This window comes from Salvelinus fontinalis, chromosome 9 (assembly GCF_029448725.1).
Source record: "Salvelinus fontinalis isolate EN_2023a chromosome 9, ASM2944872v1, whole genome shotgun sequence".
NCBI lineage: Eukaryota > Metazoa > Chordata > Actinopteri > Salmoniformes > Salmonidae > Salvelinus > Salvelinus fontinalis.
The window spans coordinates 13,351,411-13,377,206 of record NC_074673.1 but is presented as its reverse complement, the minus strand read 5'-3'; the positions used below and the strand labels follow the sequence as shown (position 1 = coordinate 13,377,206).

Sequence of the window (25,796 nt, the reverse complement as noted above, 5' to 3'; positions counted from 1 at the left end):
CACAAAACAGAAAACAACTACCCAGAAAAACCATGTGGGAAAAGCTACCTAAGTATGGTTCTCAATCAAAGACAACGATAGACAGCTGCCTCTGATGGAGAACCACACCCGGCCAAACAACAAAGAAATACAAAACATAGAAAATGAACATAGAATGCCCACCCAAATCACACCCTGACCAAACCAAAATAGAGACATAAAAAGCTCTCTACGGTCAGGGCTTCACACACAAACACAGTTGAAACAGTTTGGAACATTTCGGACATGTTTTCCAGCTGAAACAGTTTGGAACAGTCCGTACATATTTCCCAGCTGAAACAGTTTGGAACAGTTCGGACATGTTTTCCAGCTGAAACAGTTTGGAACAGTTCGGACATGTTTTCCAGCTGAAACAGTTTGGAACAGTTCGGACATGTTTTCTAGCTGAAACAGTTTGGAACAGTTCGGACATGTTTTCCAGCTGAAACAGTTTGGAACAGTTCGGACATGTTTTCCAGCTGAAACAGTTTGGAACAGTTCGGACATGTTTTCCAGCTGAAACAGTTTGGAACAGTTCGGACATGTTTTCCAGCTGAAACAGTTTGGAACAGTTCGGACATGTTTTCCAGCTGAAACAGTTTGGAACAGTTCGGACATGTTTCCCAGCTGAAACAGTTTGGAACAGTTCGGACATGTTTTCCAGCTGAAACAGTTTGGAACAGTTCGGACATGTTTCCCAGCTGAAACAGTTTGGAACAGTTCGGACATGTTTCCCAGCTGAAACAGTTTGGAACAGTTCGGACATGTTTTCCAGCTGAAACAGTTTGGAACAGTTCGGACATGTTTTCCAGCTGAAACAGTTTGGAACAGTTCGGACATGTTTTCCAGCTGAAACAGTTTGGAACAGTTCGGACATGTTTTCCAGCTGAAACAGTTTGGAACAGTTCGGACATGTTTTCCAGCTGAAACAGTTTGGAACAGTTCGGACATGTTTCCCAGCTGAAACAGTTTGGAACAGTTCGGACATGTTTTCCAGCTGAAACAGTTTGGAACAGTTCGGACATGTTTTCCAGCTGAAACAGTTTGGAACAGTTCGGACATGTTTTCCAGCTGAAACAGTTTGGAACAGTTCGGACATGTTTTCCAGCTGAAACAGTTTGGAACAGTTCGGACATGTTTTCCAGCTGAAACAGTTTGGAACAGTTCGGACATGTTTTCCAGCTGAAACAGTTTGGAACAGTTCGGACATGTTTTCCAGCTGAAACAGTTTGGAACAGTTCGGACATGTTTTCCAGCTGAAACAGTTTGGAACAGTTCGGACATGTTTTCCAGCTGAAACAGTTTGGAACAGTTCGGACATGTTTTCCAGCTGAAACAGTTTGGAACAGTTCGGACATGTTTTCCAGCTGAAACAGTTTGGAACAGTTTGGAACGGACATATATTATCATTAAATTTTTTTACGTTTTTGTTCGTTGTCGGCTCTTCGGGGACACAAAAACATTTCTTGAGGCAAGCCGAAGTCTACACCCTCTCATCTTTGATTGGTTAACAGTAGGGATTCTTCAGTGAAGTGCCTGTTGTCATTCAATGAGAGACGACTCGTCCTCATGCACATTTTTTCACTGGAAAAATACTGCACCAAACACAACATTGCATGAATAAGATCTCCTCTGCAAAAACTTAAAAACTAATGACAGATTTCTTGGAGTTATCTTAGATTAATTCTGACTATTTTGAGGAAGCGTGTACTTGCTACGGCGTCTCACAATGGACAAACAGTACTATTACCGTTTTTTTTCTCATTTTTCGAGCAAAGTTATTTTAAGGGAGTATGAGAGCACACTTGTTCGGTTTGCCGAAATGAGACATTAGCTTATGACGTTTGCTTACTGTATATGAGACAAGGTTCCAACAGCAGTTCCAACAGCAGGCAGTTTATGGGTAGCCAGATATCCCAGGGTTGTAAACAGGGCCAGGGAAATATACATTGTATCTGGGCTCTGGGTTTGAGAGCATAGCTTATCAGTGGAGGGTTAACACGGCCTGAGGAACACTGGAGCACTGGGGAGCAGCAATAGTCTGTGTACACGCCAATAACATTGTCACGGCTGTCTTCCTCTTCTTCCTCTGAAGAGGTGTAACAAGGATCGGACCAATATACAGCGTGGTAGGTATCCATGTTTTAATATAGAAAACTGAACTATGAACACCAATACAAAACAATAAACGTGAACAAACCGTAACAGTCCCGTGTGGCACAAACACTGACACAGGAAACAATCACCCACAAAATACCCAAAGAACATGGCTGCCTAAATATGGTTCCCAATCAGAGACAACGATAAATACCTGCCTCTAATTGAGAACCAATCTAGGCAACCATAGACTTACATAAACACCTAGAATGAACACAACCCCATAACTCTACAAAAAACCCATAGACAGTACAAAAACACACAAACCACCCTCGTCACACCCTGACCTAACCAAAATAATAAAGAGAACAAAGATAACTAAGGCCAGGGCATGACAATCTTTGTTCTTTTTCCACCGTTTATCTTATCAAGTTTGGGATGTGGATAACATTTTGTTTTCTCTATTGACACAGGGTCTGACCCTAGCTAGACCTCCTCCACTCTCTGCTCTTCTTCTGCCCGCCCAGCCCTGGATGACTATTAGGTCACTGGTTGCTCAGCTAGTACTGGCAGAAGGGGAGCGTGTTCATACTCATACCAGCTACCACCCAGCCCTAATCAGAGCATGAGATGAACACTGGGAAATGTAAGAAATAAGAGCCAGAGAGAGCACAGGTGAGAAACACCGCCTCACAATTTGGAACATGGCAACGCAAAAAGGAAAACAATCCCTTGGGAAAACACTTTTTAACACATACAAGTTCATATTTCTCTCAAAACACAGTCACACTTACACAAAGAAACATGCAAAACACCCCTCCACACACAAATAAACAACCAAGCTAAAAACACACAAAACACATTTTGTTTAAACAAAAAGGTCAAAGCCTTGTGGAAATACAAATGGGGTCACCGAACCACAAAAAAAACACAGCGGACACATACTGTTAGTTTAACTGTAACGCAGCTTTAAAAATCAACATAAACTGGGAACAAACCAACACAAACCTATTATATTCTGATGTATTTCAAGACAACCTGCAGGTGGTGGTGGACTTTGGTATTTCTATGATGCACTATTTGTGCTCCAGCTAAATACTACATGGTGTCGTCTGTAAAAAACTAAAAAACATACAACAAAAGGAAAACTGACAATGGGCATAGCCTCAGTCCACATAGAAATGGTAGGCAGTGCAGAAATGCATCATTGTTGCTGCTTTTCACATTCATAAACTCCTGGAAGTTGGCATCTCTCTTCACAGTATTTTTCACACACATACGCGCACACACACATACGCACATACGCACATACGCACACACACGCACGCACGCACGCACGCACGCACGCACGCACGCACGCACGCACGCACGCACACACACACACACACACACACACACACACACACACACACACACACACACACACACACACACACACACACACACACACACAGACATCTTCAGGGATTAATGTCAGAATAATACATGACCTAAATACATCTGGTTGGTTTCTCCTATTGAGAGCCAGCGTAGCCAGGGAATATATGCATCTTCTTATGAAAAAGGACTGAACATCACTGTGTCAATCAGGCTCACTGTCACATGAGCTCAAAAAAGCAATCTGTTCTTGTTGGAAAAACACTAAAATGAACTGCTTGAGTTAGTTAAAACACAAACACTATAAAAACGTATTTTGTCTTCCTATAAAAATCTAAATAAAACAGCCTCTGTGTGTTCTCAGAACTGTAAAAACAATATATTTATATATTTTTGACACAATCCCTAAACCATAAAGACTAAGTAATCTTGTCAGAGTTGACAGAGTCTAGTAGTATGACGTCCTATGGATTGACTACTTAGATAGCCTTCCTCTCTGTTTGGTGATTCATTGTATGGGAGCGCGACAGGGTGATAAAAACCACACAAGCATGGGTGGGATGCGGATTGAAAGGTTCGCAGGCGAGGGGGTGTATTTCTATTCTCTCCCCTCCATTACTTGAGTACACATTCAGACACAATCCCTTGGCTCCATTGTGTGGGGATTACTCTAGCTGAATGGAATGGCTGGGGGTTTAGCCTCAGCTAAAGGCCAGAGTCAGAGCATGCCTTGGCCCCATAAGGACTTTAAATCCACTTTACATTTCATCAAGTCATCTTAACCAAGGTTCAGATGTATTCAAGATTAATCTAAACCTAACCCGGGAAATATCACATCTTTCAAAGGAGAGTTTGGTTAAAGGCTTGCTTTTGTCAATGTATCATCAGTTCCCCGTTGAATGATCAAAGGTCTGGGTGCGAGCGGACTGTCATGTACAGTTGAAGTCGGAAGTTTACATACACTTAGGTTGGAATCATTAAAACTCGTTTTTCAACCACTCCACACATTTCTTGTTAACAAACTATAGTTTTGGCAAGTCGGTTAGGACATCTACTTTGTGCATGACACAAGTCATTTTTCCAACAATTGTTAACAGACAGATTATTTCACTTATAATTCACTGTATCACAATTCCAGTGGGTCAGAAGTTTACATACACTAAGTTGACTGTGCCTTTACACAGCTTGGAAAATTACAGAAAATGATGTCATGGCTTTAGAAGCTTCTGATAGGCTAATTGACATAATTTGAGTCAATTGGAAGTGTACCTGTGGATGTATTTCAAGGCCTACCTTCAAACTCAGTGCCTCTTTGCTTGACATCATGGGAAAATCAAAAGAAATCAGCCAAGACCTCAGAAATAAAATTGTAGAACTCCACAAGTCTGGTTCATCCTTGGGAGCAATTTCCAAATGCCTGAAGGTACCACGTCCATCTGTACAAACAATAGTATGCAAGTATAAAATACCATGGGACCATGCAGCTGTCATACCGCTCAGGAAGGAGACGTGTACTGTCTCCTAGAGATGAACGTAATTTGGTGCGAAAAGTGCAAATCAATCCCAGAACAACAGCAAAGGACCTTGTGAAGTTGCTGGAGGAAACAGGTACAAAAGTATGTATATCCACAGTAAAACGAGTCCTTTATCGACATAACCTGAAAGGCCTCTCAGCAAGGAAGAATCCACTGCTCCAAAACCGCCATAAAAAAGCCAAACTACGGTTTGCAACTTACTATTGGGGACAAAGATCGTAATTTTTGGAGAAATGTCCTCTGGTCTGATGAAACAAAAACAGAACTGTTTGGCCATAATGACCATCGTTGTGTTTGGAGGAAAAAAGGGGGTGGCTTGCAAGCCGAAGAACACCATCCCAACCGTGAAGCCCGGGGGTGGCAGCATCATGAGGGAGGAAAATTATGTGGATATATTGAAGCAACATCTCAAGACATCAGTCAGGAAGTTAAAGCTTGGTGGAAAATGGGTCTTCCAAATGGACAATGCATACTAAGCATACTTCCAAAGTTCTGGCAAAATAGCTTAAGGACAATAAAGTCAAGGTATTGGAGTGGCCATCACAAAGCCCTGACCTCAAGCCTTTAGAAAATTTGTAAGCAGAACTGAAAAAGCGTGTGCGAGCAAGGAGGCCTACAAACCTGACTCAGTTACATGAGCTTAGTCAGGAGGAATGGGCCAAAATTCACCCAACTTATTGTGGGAAGCTTGTAGAAGGCTACCCGAAACGTTTGACCCAAGTTAAATAATGTAAAGGCAATGCTACCAAATACTAATTGAGTGTATGTAAACTTCTGACCCGCTGGGAATGTGATGAAATAAATAAAAGTTAAAATAAATAATTCTCTCTATTATTATTCTGACATGTCACATTCTTAAAATGATGTGGTGATCCTAACTGACCTAAGACAGGGCATTTTTACGAGGATTTTTTTTTATTTTTATTTTTTATTTTTTTAGGGGTGGATCAGCTTAGTATTGCGGAAAGAATGTTGCTTCCAATGTAATTGTCTGCATCATTTCCATTCCCCCATATTTTTTTGGGTAAATATATATATCCATACACGTATGCATACATATACACATATATACATACACATACCTATATAGACATACATACTTTTTTTTTAAAGAATATGCCTTTATTATTATTCCCCGCGACCCTACCACCAATCCCCCAATTGGAGTAAACTTATAAACACTTCTGCTTTTACCTTCAATTTCTACATCTTATACCTATCTTACAGACACAGTCCACTTTACAATAGTTCTCTCTTATTTGTTCTTAGTCCTTCCTCTATTTCTGTTGTCCATCCAATTTTATTTCCACTTGTAACTGTGCTATTTCACAAAAGCTCCGCACCTATACACATTTCACAGATCCCGTATGCCCTATATTGTTTATCTTGTTAATAGTCCCACCCTTCAGCTCCACCCAACCCCTCCCATCTATCTTCCAACATCATCCATTTCGGATTTCTATTTGCCATACATTTCTCAACTGTGCTGTGATGCTTCACAAAAGACCTGAACCTTCCTATTCTCATAGCTTCTACAGATTGTAAATTAAAAATAAACATCTTTGCCAAAATAATTATTATATTATTGATTGATTGACTATGGCTTTTCAAATCCCCCAGTATTGCTATCTGTAGCGTTAGTTTTAGGCAAATGTTGCAATTTTTACGAGGATTAAATGTCAGGAATTGTGAAAAACTGAGTTTAAATGTATTTGGCTAAGGTGTATGTAAACTTCCGACTTTAACTGTATCTGCTGCATGCGGCTAGGGAGGAACAACTACATGGACATCTGTGACTGCAATGGCGAAGTCCAGCAATCCATACGTCCGTAGAGTCCATAGAAGTCTGGCTGAGGTTAATGATGTTGTGCTGGCTTGGGCTCCTGTGCCCACCGGGTGCACCGACTGGCCTAACAAACAAGATCATTTACCTCTCAACCACTCCACTGACCTTGGTGATAAAAACCCTGTCCCTTCATGAAGCCAGTTCAGACTGCATGGGAGACAATGCTTTAAGGGAGAGTAAGGAAATGAGAGGGCATTGGGGGAGGAAGTAGGGGTCGAGGTGAGGGCACTGGTCAGGAGGGTGGCTTGTGGCCAGGGGGTAGGAGATTGAGTTTGGTCTCTCATGCATAAATGGGGGTGTGGGTGATTGAAAGACAAGTGTGTCCACATAGCATAGCAGGTATTCCACCAGAAAGCAGGATATTAATGTGTGGAGGAGGAACTGTGAGTGACTGATTAGGAAACAGTTCTGGGGCCTTGACTCATAGCTAAGCTCAACTGAACAAAGCTCCTCTGCTTCCCATCTGACTCTAAACAAGTGTGGAGACTTAGGTAAATAGGTAAATACATCATAAGTCATAAAGTAGGTGTTTGAAAAATCCCTGCTTAGATATGTGGATGAAAAAGGGAAGACATGATGTGAGGAGAAGATATCTCATTTGTAGTGATATGGCAAAAAGGGAAGTTGACATGCCACACGCAGCCTTGACGAGAAGAGGAGCGGTGCGGTGCGCAGCAGGGATCGGTGTTAGGGCAATTCCAGTACGTGCTTTCCCTCTGGGAGAGAGACAGGTTGCAAGCGGAGGGAGACGTTTTGACAATTTCCTGCTCTTTCTTTATCTGGGTTATGAAGATAAGGTGTTCACACAACACCAACGTCACAAACAGACAAGCAGCACACACACACTAAGCAATGTTTTTTTTCTCCAAACAAGTCGCAGGGAACAGAGGATGGAGACCCCTCGCTAATGATTAACATATTGCAAAAAATGAACAGACATTTACCACAGAAAACAGCCTGATTATTTCCAGGAAATACCTGCAGATAGTAACTGAGCAAGCACACCAGCCATGGAGAATTCCTTAAATAAACAGCTTCCTGAACATATCTGTTTTCAACTATTTAGAATTAAAGTCCAGTTTGATAATGTCAGCATCGCTTGACCAAAAGGACAATCTTATGTAATCACTTTTTTTTCTTAATATTGACCCACTGCTCCTCTCTATATATTGCAGAGTTAGTCAATACTAAGTCATAGGCTACTAAGTGAATATTATGTCTCCAAAATACAGGTACAGTCAGGTAAGCACTATGAATTTGAGACAATAGGTACGTATGAAACACAGTTGGTGAACAGTTCCATTTCATTGTGGACCAGTTGACTAATTGTATTTCATACATACATATTGTCTCAATGACCTTGTCTCAAAGTGTTTCTACTCTGTTTCTATTCTATTCTCCTCCAGAGACAGGTTTTGAAGGCAGTCAATCAGTCAGCAGCTGGATGCCAGGTGGCTAGCGTGCCAGTCAGCCAGTCTCTGGTGGTATCTAGCTCCTGGGGCTCAGCCTCTCCTCACACATGGAGCCTGTCTGGGCACGGCCAACCCATGACACACTGTACTGGGCTGGGCTCATACTGGGAACGACTCACTGAACTGAGAGGGTGGAGGGGCCTGAGAGAGCATGCAGCTGGAGTGGAGTGGTCTTTCACCCTGCTCTTACCACACAGCCATATGGGCTATGCTATTGTATGTGCGTGTGTTTATTTTATTATTTGTCATTTTTTTATTTAACCTTTATTTAACTAGGCAAGTCAGTTAAGAACAAATTCGTATTTACAATGACGGTCTACACCGACCAAACCCAGACGACTCTGGGCCAATTGTGCGCCGCCCTATTCCCAATCATGGCCGGTTGTGATACAGCCTGGATTCAAACCAGGGTATCTGTAGTGATGCCTCAAGCACTGAGATGCAGCGCCGACCACTGCACCACTCGGGAGTGGGGGTGGGTGGGGGGGTGGTGGGGTGGGGGGGTGAAACAGATGCAGCTTTGGGAAAACAACCATAAAATCTCAAGCTGAACCTCATACAGAGATTACTATTGCTCATAGACGCAGAGCACACACAAGCACAAACTGTAAATACACACCTACCCTACCTTATCAAACCACAGATCAATACACATCTACCCTACCTTATCAAACCCCAGATACATAGACATCTACCCTACCTTATCAAACCCCAGATCAATACACATCTACCCTACCTTATCAAACCCCAGATACATAGACATCTACCCTACCTTATCAAACCCCAGATCAATACACATCTACCCTACCTTATCAAACCCCAGATACATAGACATCTACCCTACCTTATCAAACCCCAGATCAATACACATCTACCCTACCTTATCAAACCCCAGATACATACACATCTACCTTACCTTATCAAACCCCAGATCAATACACATCTACCCTACCTTATCAAACCCCAGATCAATACACATCTACCCTACCTTATCAAACCCCAGATACATACACATCTACACTACCTTATCAAACCCCAGATACATACACATCTACCCTACCTTATCAAACCCCAGATCAATACACATCTACCCTACCTTATCAAACCACAGATCAATACACATCTACCCAACCTTATCAAACCACAGATACATACACATCTACCCAACCTTATCAAACCCCAGATACATACACATCTACCCTACCTTATCAAACCACAGATCAATACACATCTACCCTACCTTATCAAACCCCAGATACATAGACATCTACCCAACCTTATCAAACCCCAGATACATAGACATCTACCCTACCTTATCAAACCACAGATCAATACACATCTACCCTACCTTATCAAACCCCAGATACATACACATCTACCCTACCTTATCAAACCCCAGATCAATACACATCTATCCTACCTTATCAAACCCCAGATACATACACATCTACCCTACCTTATCAAACCCCAGATCAATACACATCTACCCTACCTTATCAAACCCCAGATCAATACACATCTACCCAACCTTATCAAACCCCAGATACATACACATCTACCCTACCTTATCAAACCCCAGATACATACACATCTACCCTACCTTATCAAACCCCAGATACATACACATCTACCCTACCTTATCAAACCACAGATACATACACATCTACCCTACCTTATCAAACCCCAGATACATACACATCTACCCTACCTTATCAAACCACAGATCAATACACATCTACCTTACCTTATCAAACCCCAGATTGTGAGATTATAAAGGGGATGGAAACAGAGCAGGGCAGGAACGTTCCTGTATTTTTATGATTTTGTTAATTTCTCCAGTGAAGTGATGTTGAGCCTCTCCCTCTCTCCCACCTGGCGAGAAATGACCTGAACCACTCATGGGGAATGTTCCTGTATTTTTATGATTTTGTTAATTTCTCCAGTGAAGTGATGTTGAGCCTCTCCCTCTCTCCCACCTGGCGAACCACTCATGGGGAATGTTCCAAATGGCACCCTGTTCCCTATTGTCGCTGTCCAAAGTAGTGCACTATATAGAGAAAAGGGTGCATCTTGGATGCAGTCCTGGCTTGGTTCTGCCACAGCAGCAGTTCAGGCAGGGCATGAACAGGCCCAGGCATGTGGGAAGCAGTGCGTGGCATCTCAAAGGCAGCAGTAGCACTCACTCAACTGTTAAATGGATACTTTTTATACTTATGTAATGCGTTGGATGTTGGGTATATACAGACATATATCCTTGTTAAATTCATAATCAGAAATTATTACGCTTTCTTTTTTACAAAGTAACAGAAAATCAATGCCTCTCTGTCACTAGTTTTTGTTTACTTTCTTAAAGCCACAATTTAAAACATGTTCATTTAAACTGTACCGCTAATTAAAATGACTGTCGATCAAAACCCTCTTCCATGTGAATTATATTACACACATACTATCAATCAGGCTTCAGATTCAATTTAAAAGCAATCAGCGACGGGAAGGTTTTAACAAATCAATGGTAATCTAATTAGCAATAAGGCCCGAGGGGGTGTGGTATATGGCCATTATACCACGGCTATGGGCTGTTCTATAGATGTTATATAACTGTTCTTATGCACGGTGCAACGCCGAGTGCCTGGATACAGGCCTTAGCCGTGGTATATTGGCCATATATCACAAACCCTCGAGGTGCCTTATTGCTATTATGAACTGGTTACCAACATAATTAGAGCAATAAAAATAAATTATTTCTGATATACCATGCCTCTCAGCCAATCAGCATTCAGGGTTTGCGTGCATTGCGCTTGCCCGCCGTAGGCAGGTCGCTAGGGTGGGATGGGCCAAGGACATCCCTGCCAGCCAAACCCTCCCCTAACCCGGACGACGCTGGGCCAATTGTGTGCCGCCCCATGGGTCTCCCGGTCGTGGAGACCAGGATCTCTAGTGGCACAGATAGCACTGCGATGCAGGGCCTTAGACCAATGCGCCACTCGGGAAGCCCGTTTGTATATTTTAAGACCCAAGTGTCCCCCCTGCCTAATATTGTATTTATACTACAGTTATACTAATATTACGATATATATATTTAAGAAATGATAGTTGCAATGTAACCTACATCCGTTATTAAACTTGAGTGATGATGCCTCCCTGTCTTTGTCTATTGGTGCCATTCCAAGTCCTTACCATCTCTCACTAGCTTCCATTACCATTACTCAGCAAAATGTGTAGTAAAAAAATCAAAAATAAACATTAGTACGTTTATATGCACACTAATAATTTGATATTAAACTGATTATGGCAGTAGGCTGAGTATGGCATTAGTCATTTAAACGCCTTACTCTGCTGATCTTAAATCGGTGTAAGTTAAAAAATCGAAGTCAGCATACGTTGATTAAAACACCTGGTTTTCTGAGCAACCTTTAGAGTTACTAGGACATGTAAACACCTTCATCAGCGTTCCAGCTGTGTATTTGATCTACGCATGTGCTAGCACCAACCCCGAGCGAGCCTCCCTCTTTAGCACGAGTGAAGTGAGGGTTCGGAACAACTGAATGCATGTGTCTTAGTTTTTACATACAAACTCTATATGTCCGAACACAGAATCAAATACCCTTGATTGTTTGGGAAATTGTGTCTTGCAAAGCACGTAAACATTTTAATCAAACTATTATATTAATCTGACTATCCACAATAATCATATTATTGAGTGCATGTAACTACTCCTTGTCAAGCCGAAGTCTGATGTATAATCCCATCAATAGTTTTAAGAAGCACTTTGAAACTCCTTGAAGTTTGTGTGTATAAGTCTATTGAGTGGACACGTCATTATTCTTTCATTAGTATTCTAGATGGTTTGTGTTTCTGGTAAGTAACAAACAGCCAGACCATAATGAGCCTGCAGCGAGAGAGGCAATGAGCAGCTACTGAAAACAGACTTACTCTAGCCTCTGACGCATGGACAAGATGACAGAGCCACTAATCATTACATCATTTATCATATCTGACTCCCTACACCAGGTTTGAGTCCCAAGGGTTGAGTCCCAGGGTTGAGTCCCACTCTTTTCCCTTCATAGTGCACTACTTTTGACCAGAGCCCTATGGGTCCGTAGCCAGGAGTTAAGAGGCTCGGTGGAGTTGACAACCACCACTTAAATCATCAAACATACTCTTGCATCCGCTCGCTTCTCCAACCCTCCTTTACATTCCTATTCCAGGTCTTCTTCAGAACTACAGCAGTTTAGTTAAACAGATTATAAAGCTTAAGCATGCCTCTTTCGTGCGTTTACTTTTGACTGTTTTATGGCCTGGCTTATCTGGTTCTCTTACTATGGAATAAAAGAGAGGATCTACTTGCCATATGCCACTGAATATGACCCATAAATCCATTAGAAAACTACTAGGATAAGATCCTTCTTCTCCTTCAGGCTTTAAAACAAAAACAGGGCAAGAGACCGTTGGTCAGTTATTGTGCGTTCATACTCATTGCTGCCAAGTTAACCCCTCCTTAAGTCTAAAAAACACCTGTTGGTCTGGTGGTTAAACATTTAAATGACTTGTTGTTTTGACTTGAGAGCACAAAGGAATATGTTTTATTGGCTGTTAAAGTCATCTACAGAAAGAGAATCCCTGATAGCATTTACCTGTTAAAAGCTCTTTTGGCTGCAGAAAATCCACACATTACATTTAAAATTGACTACATGAATAAGACTGTACGACGATGTCTAAAACAGAAACCAAAATATCTGAAAAAAAAAATCTGAAAAACCTGCTTAATTCTGACTGTGGAATTATTAAAAGGTATAATTCAGTTATTACACCAGTATAACTAAGTGTAGAGGCTCTTGCACCACAAGGCACCTGATTAGTCAGTGAAAAATAATTGAGAGAGAGATGGAGAGTAAGGGGGAGAGAGAGAGTGAGAGACAGAGAGTAAGAGAGAGAGAGAGAGAGTGAGAGAGATGGAGAGTAAGGGAGAGATGGAGAGTAGGGGAGAGAGAGAGAGATGGAGAATAAGGGAGAGAGAGAGAGAGAGAGCGAGAGAGAAAGATAGAGAGAGAGGGAGAGATGGAGAATAAGGGAGAGAGAGAGAGCGAGAGAGAGAGAGAGAGAGAGAGAGAGAGAGAGAGAGAGAGAGAGAGAGAGAGAGAGAGAGAGTGAGAGAGAGAGAGAGAGTGAGAGAGAGGGCGAGAGAGAGAGGAGAGAGAGAGAGAGAGAGAGAGAGAGAGAGAGAGAGAGAGAGAGAGAGAGAGAGAGAGAGAGAGAGAGAGAGAGAGAGAGAGAGAGAGAGAGAAAGATATATATATATAGAGAGAGAGAGAGATGGAGAATAAGGGAGAGAGAGAGAGAGAGAGAGAGCTTTCACTGGTATGGTATAGTATCATCTTCCTCCCAGCAGCTGCTGAGTTCCTATTATTTTACCACAGATTCATCACGGATCGCTGAGAGTCAGAAATGCATTCCATGATTCAATTTCCCCCCTCTGCATTCTTAACTAAAGCCCCCCTCCCCTCCCCTCTCTCTGTATCTCTACTGTAGCTACATAATCATTAAAAACTATTAACATCCTCATTCTCAGGAAGAGAGTGGACCTGAGCTATGTATGTTGTAGTGACGTTGTCGGCTCTACTGTATGTCTATGTGGTAAAGTCAGATCTGGGTTCCAATACTATTTGAAATCTTTAAGATACATTAAGCGTTGGTTTTAACAATGAACCCAGGTCTCGTAATAATGAAGTCAGGGCATGGGAGGGTGCTCTGCTCAGTGCTGCTACAGATTTTGACAGAACTATTGACAGGACCTCTAGAAGGGCCGTCAGCAGTTCAATTCATGTCCCTATTGATCAGATGATTTAACTGATTGATCCCATCAATGCTGATGGATGGATAGAGAAGAGAAGACAGAGAAGAGGAGAAGAGAGGCATAAAGCCAAGTGAAGACCTCCGGAGCAGAGATAGACATACAACAACAGGAAGGGTCTGGTAGAAGGAGACAGTTGACTCCGTCCCGTAATGATTCATCATCGATACAGTCTTGAATTTATTGAATTACCGTGCCTCACTAACTCTCCTTAATCCATGCTTAATTCAAGTCAACTACATACAGTAGTTGCTGCAGGAGCTAATTCTCTAACTCTTAAATCCTGAAAATAACCTAATGACCATAATACCCTTCAACAGTACTCTAACTACATCTACATTACAGTGGAAAACATGTTTACGAAATATGATGAAGCATATTTGTACTGATTCTATAACACATAACTTTAAAGTGCATTATTATTCAGTTCTTACCCCGTTGTAGCAGCGTTTCTCCTCGGAGCCGGTGAAGTGGTATGGCTGCTTGGTGTGGCACTTCTGGATGAAATCCTTGAAGAAGTTGTTGACGTCTGCCAGTGAGATGACGCAGACGGCCGAGCTGGCTGTGGGTTCCGGGGAGTCTGGCTTGGATCGGGCGAAGGCAGCAAACAGCACGTCCTCCCCTTCCTTCAGCCCCATCTCCTGCCTCAGCTCGCTGCCCGCCTCGGCCACATGGGCCGCCTGGAGGACATTAAACACCTCGATGCTGGCCAAGCGCCGCCGCCGCCGCCTCTCCGTCAGGATGCATTCAAAGGGCATCTCCACATAACGCCGCAGCTCCGGGTCGGTGCCGCACATGCGGACGATGCGGGTGTGGTAGACCTGCGAGCTGCGGCCCTCACGCTGCACGGTGAGGAAGTAGGCGTGGCTGCCGCTCTGGAAGGAGTAGACGTAACGCAGGTGGTGGTCGCCGCGGAGGCCCGGGGCCAGGTCCATGTAGGACTGGTCGGAGAAGAAACGGAAGCCATCTTGGGTTTCTTTCATCTGACGCACTGAGATGGTGTGGTGCTGTGGCTGCTGGGCCTGGGGGCCAGAGGTCATGCGGGACGGACTTCCAGTTCCAGCGCTTCCAGTGATCTCCGAGTTCCCTACGAAGAACCGTACCACACCTCCGCTCACCATGTTGAGCACACGGGAACCCAGGGGGCTGGTAACACAGTCGGGACAGCCCTGCCGTCCTCCATCATCTGTCTTGGGTGAATACATACAGTTTACCTCCTTGGAAACATTCCCTCTCTCCACCAGCAAGTGGCGACGGCAGACACCAGCGTCCGCGGAGCTGCAGCTGAACAGCTCATCGTCATAGTAACGCTCCACCAGCAGGGCCATGTTATTGTTGTCCAACACAGCGTTGGGCTTGCCAACAGCTCCATCCTGGCTACTTGGGCCACATTGCCTTTCGACACCAGCCTCTGACACGGGCCCGGTCCGGTACTCCGACAGCTTGGTCAGGTTCTCTGACAGTGCATAGATCCTGTTCACAGCACCAACGTAAACCGTCCCCTCGAAGGTGACCATGTTCTGTATGGCGGAGTCGGCCTCGAAGCTGGGCAGGTTGTAGGTCACAGAGAGGTTGAGCTTGGAGTTCTCGGCCGGTTCATCACATTGACCTCTCACCTTCGAGGAGCACAGAGCCCAGAGGATGATCACGATGTCCAACAAGCAGATATTCTTCATCCTGTTCCAAACATAAGCCACAGAAAGAGAGAAGTTACATTACACTGTATGTTTTAGTCAATTAGCAGACAGGCTTATCCAGAGACACTTATTATCTCATTCAACTAAGGTTAGGAAAGTAAAAAAATGAGGGGTGACTTATTCGGGACATTCATAACAATAACACAAAAAAACCCACCATCAATCATAATAATATTGGCGTCTAGATTTCCCTCACGTGTTCAGACAGAGAGGTGTAGAGAAAAAGGAATATTCTCTTGATAAAAATAGGGATTAGAAAAAAAAGAGGGATCACTATTGCTTTGTCAGGCTCATAAATGGAAGTGTGTGTGTCAGGGTCTAAAGCCGTGGTCTACTCACTCCACCACAGCACCACGTCAGTGAAATCACCGTTACTAAATGCTGATATGACTTGGGAGCATTATGGAGCCCCACTTCAATATTAAACACATCAGCACTTCTACTATGACTCGCTATTATTGTGAACAAGTCAGTCAGTGAAACTCATGTTGACCGACGGACAATAAAGTTTTATTGAAGTAGTGTTCTGCAGTTCTGACCGAGCAACACTCAGCACCACTTCGGTGGTTCCAAATTCCAGATCTCTGGTTCCATTCCGACCACAGTGCAACCCAATGGGGTGAATCACCGAGGATACAGCAACCCTCTCTGGTCTGTAGGGCGATGCAACCAACCAACCACACAGCTAAGCTTAGAAAACTTCCCCAAAGGAGTGGTAGCTAGAACCCCAATTAAAACAAGTCAGGTGGACTATGAGTGGGGCGCTGTACAAAATGATAAATAGTTGGAGTGCAGGCCACTTAAATGGCAATCCCCTGGGGAATGCTTTTAAGGTCTGTCAGAAAGAGAAAGAGAGAGAGAGAGAGAGAGAGAGAGAGAGAGAGAGAGAGAGAGAGAGAGAGAGAAAGAGAAAGAGAGAGAGATTTCAGACTCTAGTTAATCAGAGAGACAAAGAGAGAGAGAGAGAGAGAGAGAGAGAGAGAGAGAGAGAGAGAGAGAGAGAGAGAGACAAAGAGATAGATAGACAAAGAGATAGATAGACAAAGAGATAGATAGATAGATAGATAGATAGATAGATAGATAGATAGATAGATAGATAGATAGATAGATAGAAAGGAGGAGAAAGAGAGAGATTTCAGACCCTAGTTAATCAGAATATTTGCATGTAGAGATTCACCTGCTTGGTCCATATCAGCACATTTTGTACAAGTGGTGGGAAGACAACAAAAACAGCAGGAGAGGTCAGCAAGGAGAGAAGGCTCAACCCCCCTAGCATCATTACCTAATATCCTGAGTGGAGTATATTTCTTGATTTAACAATACATTGTTGTTGTTTCTCTATTATAGGCCAGTTTTGTACTTGATATTTCCAAACAATTCATAAATCTCACTATCATATTTAAATGGATGATTCCACAGCAGCCAATACATATGTTGCCATTATAGGCTATGACAATTATGTTTATATCAATATAATGTTACATAGCCTTTCTTGATTACTGCAAACAAATGATTGATTAACCCACTGGAACCTAAGGGTTTTCTCTATGAGATGTACTTCCCTAAAACATTAAATCGTTAAAAGACTGTAATAACATTATTGACCATCAGTCCAGAGTTCTGATCCTCTATTTTAGGACACTTAGGGTCATCACAGACAAATATATACAATTCTAGTGATGGAGAGGAAATGGTGGCCCCTCATGCAAAACTATTTTCAAGGATGGATGGGAGTCAAAGTGGCATGTGCACATACTAGAGGAATGACTAGTTTGTTTTTTACTTACAATTATGAGTAAGCGTGAAGAACCAAAACACATTTCATTGACTCCATATTATTGTACCATTATTGGTCCCCGTGTGGCTCAGTTGGTAGAGCATGGCGAATCCCACGGGTGACCAGTACAAAAAGTATGAAAATGTATGTTGCTCTAGATAAGAGCCTTTCTTTTGTATGTACCGCGCACCTGCTCCCGTGTCCCGTCCCGATACAATTAATTTCCTATAGGAGGTGTTATTGCAAGGAACAAGTAAATACAGATTTGAGAAACATAATCTTAGAGGATATATCGTGATTTAAAGAGAGTGAAGTGATTAATGATATAAACTGTTGAGAGAAATCCGCGGAACATTCTGTGAGGCTATTCTGGAGATTTTGGTTAGTTTATGCTTATCATTGCAAAACGTAGGCTATTAGGACAATTATATATTTTAATCAATAATTGAAAGTATTCAGTATTGGCTAGCTTTCTGATACGCATCTGAGCAAAAACGTATTGACGAGCGTTTCGCGGATGCCTAATTTTAATAGGCCTATGTAGGCTAATTCAAAGCAAAGCAAACATAAATAGGCATTATTAAACCAAGTAAACATTTAAAATTAGTCAAAAATAGAACGTACCTGTCAGTTAGGCAACTGTCTCAGTTATGTTTGCGTTTCTTCTTTCAAATCATAGTAGGCTACACAACTCAGGATTCCTGAGACTGTGCGCATTGACTTTTTGACGGCCGAATAACAAATTGATATGCAAAAGATGCGTTAGACTTTGAATACTCTGCCCTTTTCTCTTTATTTTCACAAAGGATACAAACGTTTACTCAGACACAAGAAGACCGTTTCTCATTCCGTATTACAAGATGCGGACCTGTGCGACTCAGGAGTGTGATGTGTAATTCACGCACACTGGCATTCAACCCCCCTCTGTGTTTTGTCTGCTCTCGTAGCGCTCCTCCTCTATAGACTACTCTGCTGCGAGAGGTGGTAAGGCGCGGGAGTTCACACAGGTGAATTTCAAAGGGTTTCATCGATGGCACCAATACATTTTATTGTTTAGTCTTTAGCTTGGTCCCCACAGTGTATGTTAATAATGACGTTATGTCATAACAGTCAATAAAATAGCCCATACACTGTGTGTACAAAAAATGAAGAACACCTTCCTAATATTGAGTTGCATTCTTGATTCACATGAAACTGTTGAGCGTGAAAAACCCAGCAGTGTAGCAGTTCTTGACAGAAACTGGGGTGCCTGCCACCTACTACCAGTCTATGTCATGGAAAGAGTAGGTGTCCTTAATGTTTTGTACACTCAGTGTAAATCGCTGTTGAAGCAACTGTTGAAGACTAGAAAAACTATTTAACGTTTCACCTGCATTTCCACTCCCTAAGAAAGACCACTGACTCAGTCTGGTTGTCAAGATAAAACTGCTCGCTCAGCCGTAAATAAAGAGATAAATTTTGAACACTAACCCAACTGAGTGTGTCACCTATGAATCACAGTGGGCAGCACAATAATCCCTTTGTCCTACTTCCTGAAACCGGGCTATTGGAATGAAGAGGAGTTGGAAATCAAGATAACAGTGTGTAGAGCTTAAAATCAAATGAAAAGGCATACTGGTGTTAGCTGTAATAAGAGGTAGGATCCTATTCCTTTTCCACAGTGACTGTGAACTTATTTTGACCTCAAAGGGAGATGCTGAAGTGGAACAAGTGACAACAGAAATAGAGAATAACAGTAGTGCCCTTCAGATGACTTAATTCCAGTGACTGGTAAACTGGTGAATGTAACATGTGAATCAGGTGCCATGTGTTTGGGTGATGTGCACACTTACCACAGTTAACCTGCTATGGTTTTCAACCCACATGGCAGCAGCGGTTGTATTAATCTGCCACAAGACACATAATCTGGTTGTAGTCTATTACAGTTTTTTTCAATTGTTTAAGCACAATTTTGAAAACAGGGCCCGGTTTGTCAAAACACTACACACAATTAGCACAACCCTACACCAAAGTAGCACAACACTTCAGATCATTTGCAAAATGGAACACTTTTGTCAAAACTATACACGACTTCATAAAAATAATATTTTGTTACCATTCGAAACACACACATTTCATATGACTTCAATCTTTTTGAACCAGTTACACACTGCTGTTGCTAACCTAAAACACTTTTAGCAAGTCTAATTGTCAGTGATTAGAGTAGTGTAAATGAAGTACACAGAGAAAGTGCAACTATACAAACACTACACAAGACCAACGCTGCAGACTGAGGAAAATATCATTTATTTCTCTCCATATACCCAAATCAGTCAACATGTCAACATGGAGAATCACAACAAAACATGTCCCAGTTTTCATGCTACTACAGTAGTGTGCATAACACTGTTAGCTCAGCAAACAACAGACAAACTTAAAATACTGTATCCAGTACAGGTTACAATTACAGTAAATAACAACAACAACAAACATAAAAAATAATCAGAAAAAAACTGACAATATTGTACAGAAAAAACTACAGTAAACATACAATACATTATCTCTTCGCCTAGCTGGATCTGGCCAGAGAATTTCATCAACATCACAAGCAATATCGTCATTAGCAAGACAACGCGGGAAGAACCGTCTTGAATGTCGAATCCATCCTTGCACAGCTGCGCCGTCGACTTGGTCACAGGCGTCCTCCATGGCCTGAACGAGGGGTACATGAGCCTGGGGCTGGAGATCGTAAACCTTCCACCGCCATGCAGAGAAAAACTCTTCGATAGGGTTTAGAAACGGAGAGTATGGTGGAAGGTATAGTACTGTCAACTGTGGATGGTGTTGAAACTAGTTCTGGACCAAAGCAGAGCGGTGGAATAACACATTGTCTTAGAAGACCATGTATTGCATCTGGTGCATTTCATTACCTACTGTGACGATGTGGTGCAATCGGTCCAAAAATGCGAGAATGTGAAGTGTGTTATAAGGGCCCATTTTGGCATGATGGAGGACAACCCCATGCTGTGAAATGGCAGCGCAAAGGGTGATGTTATCCCACGTTGCCCTGGGACATTGATTATAGCCCTGTGGCCAATGATATTTCTGCCTCGCCTTCTTGCTTTTGTGAGGTTGAACCCTACCTCATCAGTATACAGTATATGGATTCATGCAGGATTTCCTCAGCATCCATCTGCAAAACTCCCTGAAATACAGTGAAAGACAAGATTGTGTAGTTCAGGATAGGTCTAGTATACAGTCAATGTAAAGAAGTCATGTGTGCAGTATGCAACATCACAGTGCTAAAGTGAACAATACAAACCTCCACATACTTATGTCGCAGCCGTTTGACCCTCTCTGAATTCCGCTCAAAAGGCACTCGATAAAGTTGTTTCATTTGAACCTGATGTCTTTTCAGGATGCGTGCCAGTGTTGACTGAGAGACCTGATGGACATTATTGAAAATGGCATGGTCACTGATAATGTTGGCTTGTAGTTCTCTGAGCCTGATAGCATTATTGGCCAAAACCATGTCTATTATCTCTCTCTCTTGTTCTTGCGTGAATATGGGCCCCCTTCCTCCTTGTCGTTCCCGACCCTCAATCCTATGTAGAGAATAATACATGTAACTTACTGTATAATGTCACAGGAAGGGGTATCACAAGTGCTGATATGGTGCATACAATAAGCGGCTGATTACTGTAACTGTAGACAGATCTTCTTTTACCTGTTTTCCTGTCGAAAAGTGACATTATGACAGATGCCACTGTATATCTGCTAAGATTTGGCTGAACTCTCAGTCCAGCCTCCCTCAGCGTCAATCCGTGGTTCACAACATGGTCCACTAGTGTTGCACGAATGTAATTTGATAAGTTTGGTCCTCTTCTTCTTTGTGCACATTCTCCTCCTGCTTCAGGTCTTCCTCGACCTCTGACTCTGACTCTGCCTCGGCCTCTGCCTCTTCCTCTACCTCCTTCTCTGTGTACTCCTCCTCTCACCATCACTCTTCTTCTGACTCCTTCCATTTTGGTTGAAGGCAGGTGAACCTATCTCCTGCATTTTTATAGTCCTTAAACCTGATTGGTGTGTCTACAATTTAGCAATCATGTGTTTGTGCACCTGATGGCTGTGTTTAACAGATTGGCTCAAAAAAAACTGTATTTTAGAGTGTTCTGTACCTACATCATCATGCTGATGTCTCTGGGAATCAAAGCTCTACTCTTCTTCCTTCAACAACAGTTACGTAGTGTATCCTACTACTCCTCCTCTGTTTGCTTTATAGTGCATGTCTCATGTCTGTTTGCTGTGTTTTATAGTACCACAAGGTATGTCTGATGCAGTAACAAGGGGTGTGTCTGCTCTGGCAGAAGTGTGTGTGCGTGCGTGTGTGTGTGTGTGTGTGTGTGTGTGTGTGTGTGTGTGTGTGTGTGTGTGTGTGTGTGTGTGTGTGTGTGTGTGTGTGTGTGTGTGTGTGTGTGTGTGTGTGTGTGTGTGTGTGTGTGTGTGTGTGTGTGTGTGTGTGTGTGTGTGTGTGTGTGTGTGCGTGTGTGTGTGTGGAGGTGGAGGCCCGTGGCTCCATTCAAACTGGAGCACTTCCCCTGAACAGCAGCTGAGGAGGAAAAGGTCAGCTGGGTGGTGGTCGGGGTGGTCAACCTCACATCTTCACACTGCAATTACTGTGTGGTTGGTATGTGGAACCTGTCAACCCCACCGTATGACACACGGTACAAGAATGACACACACTACCACTACTACACCGTAAAAAAAGATGTTGATTCAAAACACATTTGTAAGGCAACCAGCTGCAATGGGATTGTGAGTTTTCTCAACAACGTTTTCACACACACATTTTTTGTTTTGTGTCTCCTCATTGAAATTTTAGTTGAGAAAATCAATCCTATTGCAGCAAGTTGCCTAACAATTGTGCTTTGAATCAACATCTTAAAAAAAAAAAATACGATGTATACCACAGGTCCGATTAACAAAGATATTTGTGACAACATGCTGTTTCTGTGTACAAGAACTCATAGTCCAGTACGTATCGCCAGGAGCACATTTCCACAGATTTTATGGGTAGCCTATGGCATGAACATTCTATGGTCAATTAATATAATCTCTTCCTAATGTAGCCCGGACTAATGTAGCAATGGCTATTCCATTAAGCAATAAGGCACAAGGGGCGTGGTATATGGCCAATATACCACGGCTAAGGGCTGTTCCATAGATGTTATATAACTGTTGTCGCCATCTACTGGTAGAGAGTATGAACTATGAGGTACTGTCCCCTCCTGTATAATGACCCTGAGCTCTAGGGCAGGGGTACTCACTCAACTCTTACCCTACGAGGTCTGGAGCCTGATGGTCTTCTGTTCTACCTGATAGTTAATTGCAGACACCTGGTGTCCCAGGTCTAAATCACTCCCTGATTAGAGGGGAACAATTACAATTGCATGGGAAGAATAAGGAGAGAGAGAGAGAGAGACACTTAATTGACTTAACTTAATCCTCTTGGTCCCCTTGGGTGCACAGGGTGTCCTCCATGGCTCTCCACCTCACTGTTTCCTTTTGCAAGAGGTTAAGCCTGCTGCTAAGAGATCCCCACTGTCAAGATGGAGAGAGTGGAACAGAGCAGTAATAATCTTAATATCCTCAATCTTCATTTAGCGGTCACAACATCATCCATCAGCAGTAACTAAATCCAGTCAGGATATTTATCACCTGGTGGGTCACTAGAAACCTGGGTTAACTGCTGACCAGGGAGATCCGTGATCCATCCTTCTACTGTAAACCCTGATTGATGCTTGAGCCATTAATGGCCCAGCCGCGGCCTGGCTGGTTCATTCAGCAGATGGGGTGTGTGTGTGTGTGTGCGTGTGTGTGTGTGTGTGTGTGTGTGTGTGTGTGTGTGTGTGTGTGTGTGTGTGTGTGTGTGTGTGTGTGTGTGTGTGTGTGTGTGTGTGTGTGTGTGTGTGTGTGTGTGTGTGTGTGTGTGTGTGTGTGTGTGTGTGTGTGTGTGTGTGTGTGTGAGAGAGAGAGAGTGTGTGCATGTGCACGTGGAGTGTGTGTGTGAGTCTAAAATAATCCCTTGAGTTGCTCACTAAAACAGACAAACAGTAGTTTAGTGGTCCCCTCTCAGTCAATAACTCAATCACATATCCTCAATTACTTGGATGAAGATGGAGGGCAGGAGTGATCTAGAGTCATGTCCAATAGCAAATCATAAGTCATAAAACCACAATGTTTGTCTGTTTAAAAACAAGAGAGACCTTAGCCTATCACAAAATGGAGGTCAGAGGAAGAGTACATTGTTTCAAGATGAGTGAAGGTCAGGTGAATGTACTCGTCTCCGAGACAGTCTGTTTGTAGCGTCACAAGCGTGGTCAGAGTAAAAGAGGAAATCAAAAGATCCCAATCTGGGAGTTGTTAGGAGAGATAACTGCAGCTGTGAAAAAAAATTAAATAACTGTCACTCAATACACAATATTTGTATAAAACATTCTCCTGATGTTGCAAGAACGTTCCCAGAACACATTTTGTCTGTTCTTTAAAGGGTCCCAGAATGAAGGTTCCCTATGAGGGCTGCGTCACTTGAGTGGGTTGAGTCGCTGACGTGATCTTCCTGTCCGGGTTGGCGCCCCCCCTTGGGTTGTGCCGTGGCGGAGATCTTTGTGGGATACACTCGGCCTTGTCTCAGGATGGTAAAGTTGGTGGTTGAAGATATCCCTCTAGTGGTGTGGGGGCTGTGGTTTGACAAAGTGAGTGGGGTTATATCCTGCCTGTTTGGCCCTGTCCGGGGGTATCATCGGATGGGGGCACAGTGTCTCTCGACCCCTCCTGTCTCAACCTCCAGTATTTATGCTACGGTAGTTTACGTGTCGGGGGGCTAGGGTCTGTCTGTTATATCTGGAGTATTTCTCCTGTCTTATCCAGTGCCCTGTGTGAATTTAAGTATGCTCTCTCTAATTCGCTCTCTCTTTCTCTCTCTTTCTCTCTCTCTCTCTCTCTCTTTCTTTCTTTCTTTCTCTCTTTCTTTCTTTCTCTCTTTCTTTCTTTCTTTCTTTCTCTCTTTCTCTCTTTCTTTCTCTCTTTCTTTCTCTCACTTGGAGGACCTGAGCCCTAGGACCATGCCTCAGGACTACCTGGCCTGATGACTCCTTGCTGTCCCCAGTCCACCCGGCTGTGCTGCTGCTCCAGTTTCAACTGTTCTGCCTGCGGCTTTGGAACCCTGACCTGTTCACCGGACGTGCTACCTGTCCCAGACCTGCTGTTTTCAACTCTCTAGAGACAGCAGGAGCGGTAGAGATACTCTGAATGATCGGCTATGAAAAGCCAACTGACATTTACTCCTGAGGTGCTGACCTGTTGCACCCTCGACAACTATTGTGATTATTATTATTTGACCCTGCTGGTCATCTATGAACATTTCAACATCTTGGCCATGTTCTGTTATAATCTACACCCGGCACAGCCAGAAGAGGACTTGCCACCCCTCATAGCCTGGTTCCTCTCTAGGTTTTTTCCTAGGTTCTGGCCTTTCTAGGGAGTTTTTCCTAGCCATGGTGCTTCTACACCTGCATTGCTGGATGTTTGGGGTTTTAGGCTGGGTTTCTGTACAGCACTTTGTGACATCAGCTGATGTAAGAAGGGCTTTATAAATACATTTGATTGATTGATTGATTAAGTTGTGGGAACAGTCTGGTGAGAACATTGCGGGGACATCACAAAAGGCATGTTCCCAAAACACAAAAACTGTCCAGTTTTGCGGATTATTCTACAATGTTTATTTTAGGGTGCAAAAAACATTCACACATTTTGTCTGTTCTTTAAAGGTTCGCATAATGTTTCTTTAGGTTGTGGGAACATTGTGGTAATGGGACAAGAGATACATTTCCAAAACAATACAAATGTCCAGTTGTGCTGACATTCAGAGAATGTTTCTGTCAGGGTGAAAAAACCATTGACGTTGCAACATTTTTGTCAGAACAGCCTTTCTGAGTTCTTAAAAGTTTCCAGAATAGGGCTGTTACGGTAACCATATTACCGCCACACCAGCGGTCATGAGTCATGAATGCAGTCAAACTCCACATGACCGTTTTATCACGGTATTTCGATTTCTCCAATTTCTGATGCTGCTGATGGTCATTAGT

The 25,796-nt window shown here is 42.9% G+C and overlaps 1 protein-coding gene across 1 annotated transcript in view; it reads right to left on the bottom strand.

Annotated features, from left to right (window-relative positions):
* LOC129862095 (hepatocyte growth factor receptor-like) overlaps positions 1–18,588 on the bottom strand; it is a 113,208-nt gene extending 94,620 nt beyond the window's left edge. The window contains exons 1-2 of the mRNA XM_055933443.1: positions 18,295–18,588; positions 14,631–15,873 (exon numbers count right to left, since the gene is read on the bottom strand). Coding sequence (XP_055789418.1) covers positions 14,631–15,872 — 1,242 coding nt within the window. The 5' untranslated portion in view covers position 15,873; positions 18,295–18,588. The remainder of the gene's footprint in view (positions 1–14,630; positions 15,874–18,294) is intronic.
* Positions 18,589–25,796: the final 7,208 nt, after the last annotated feature.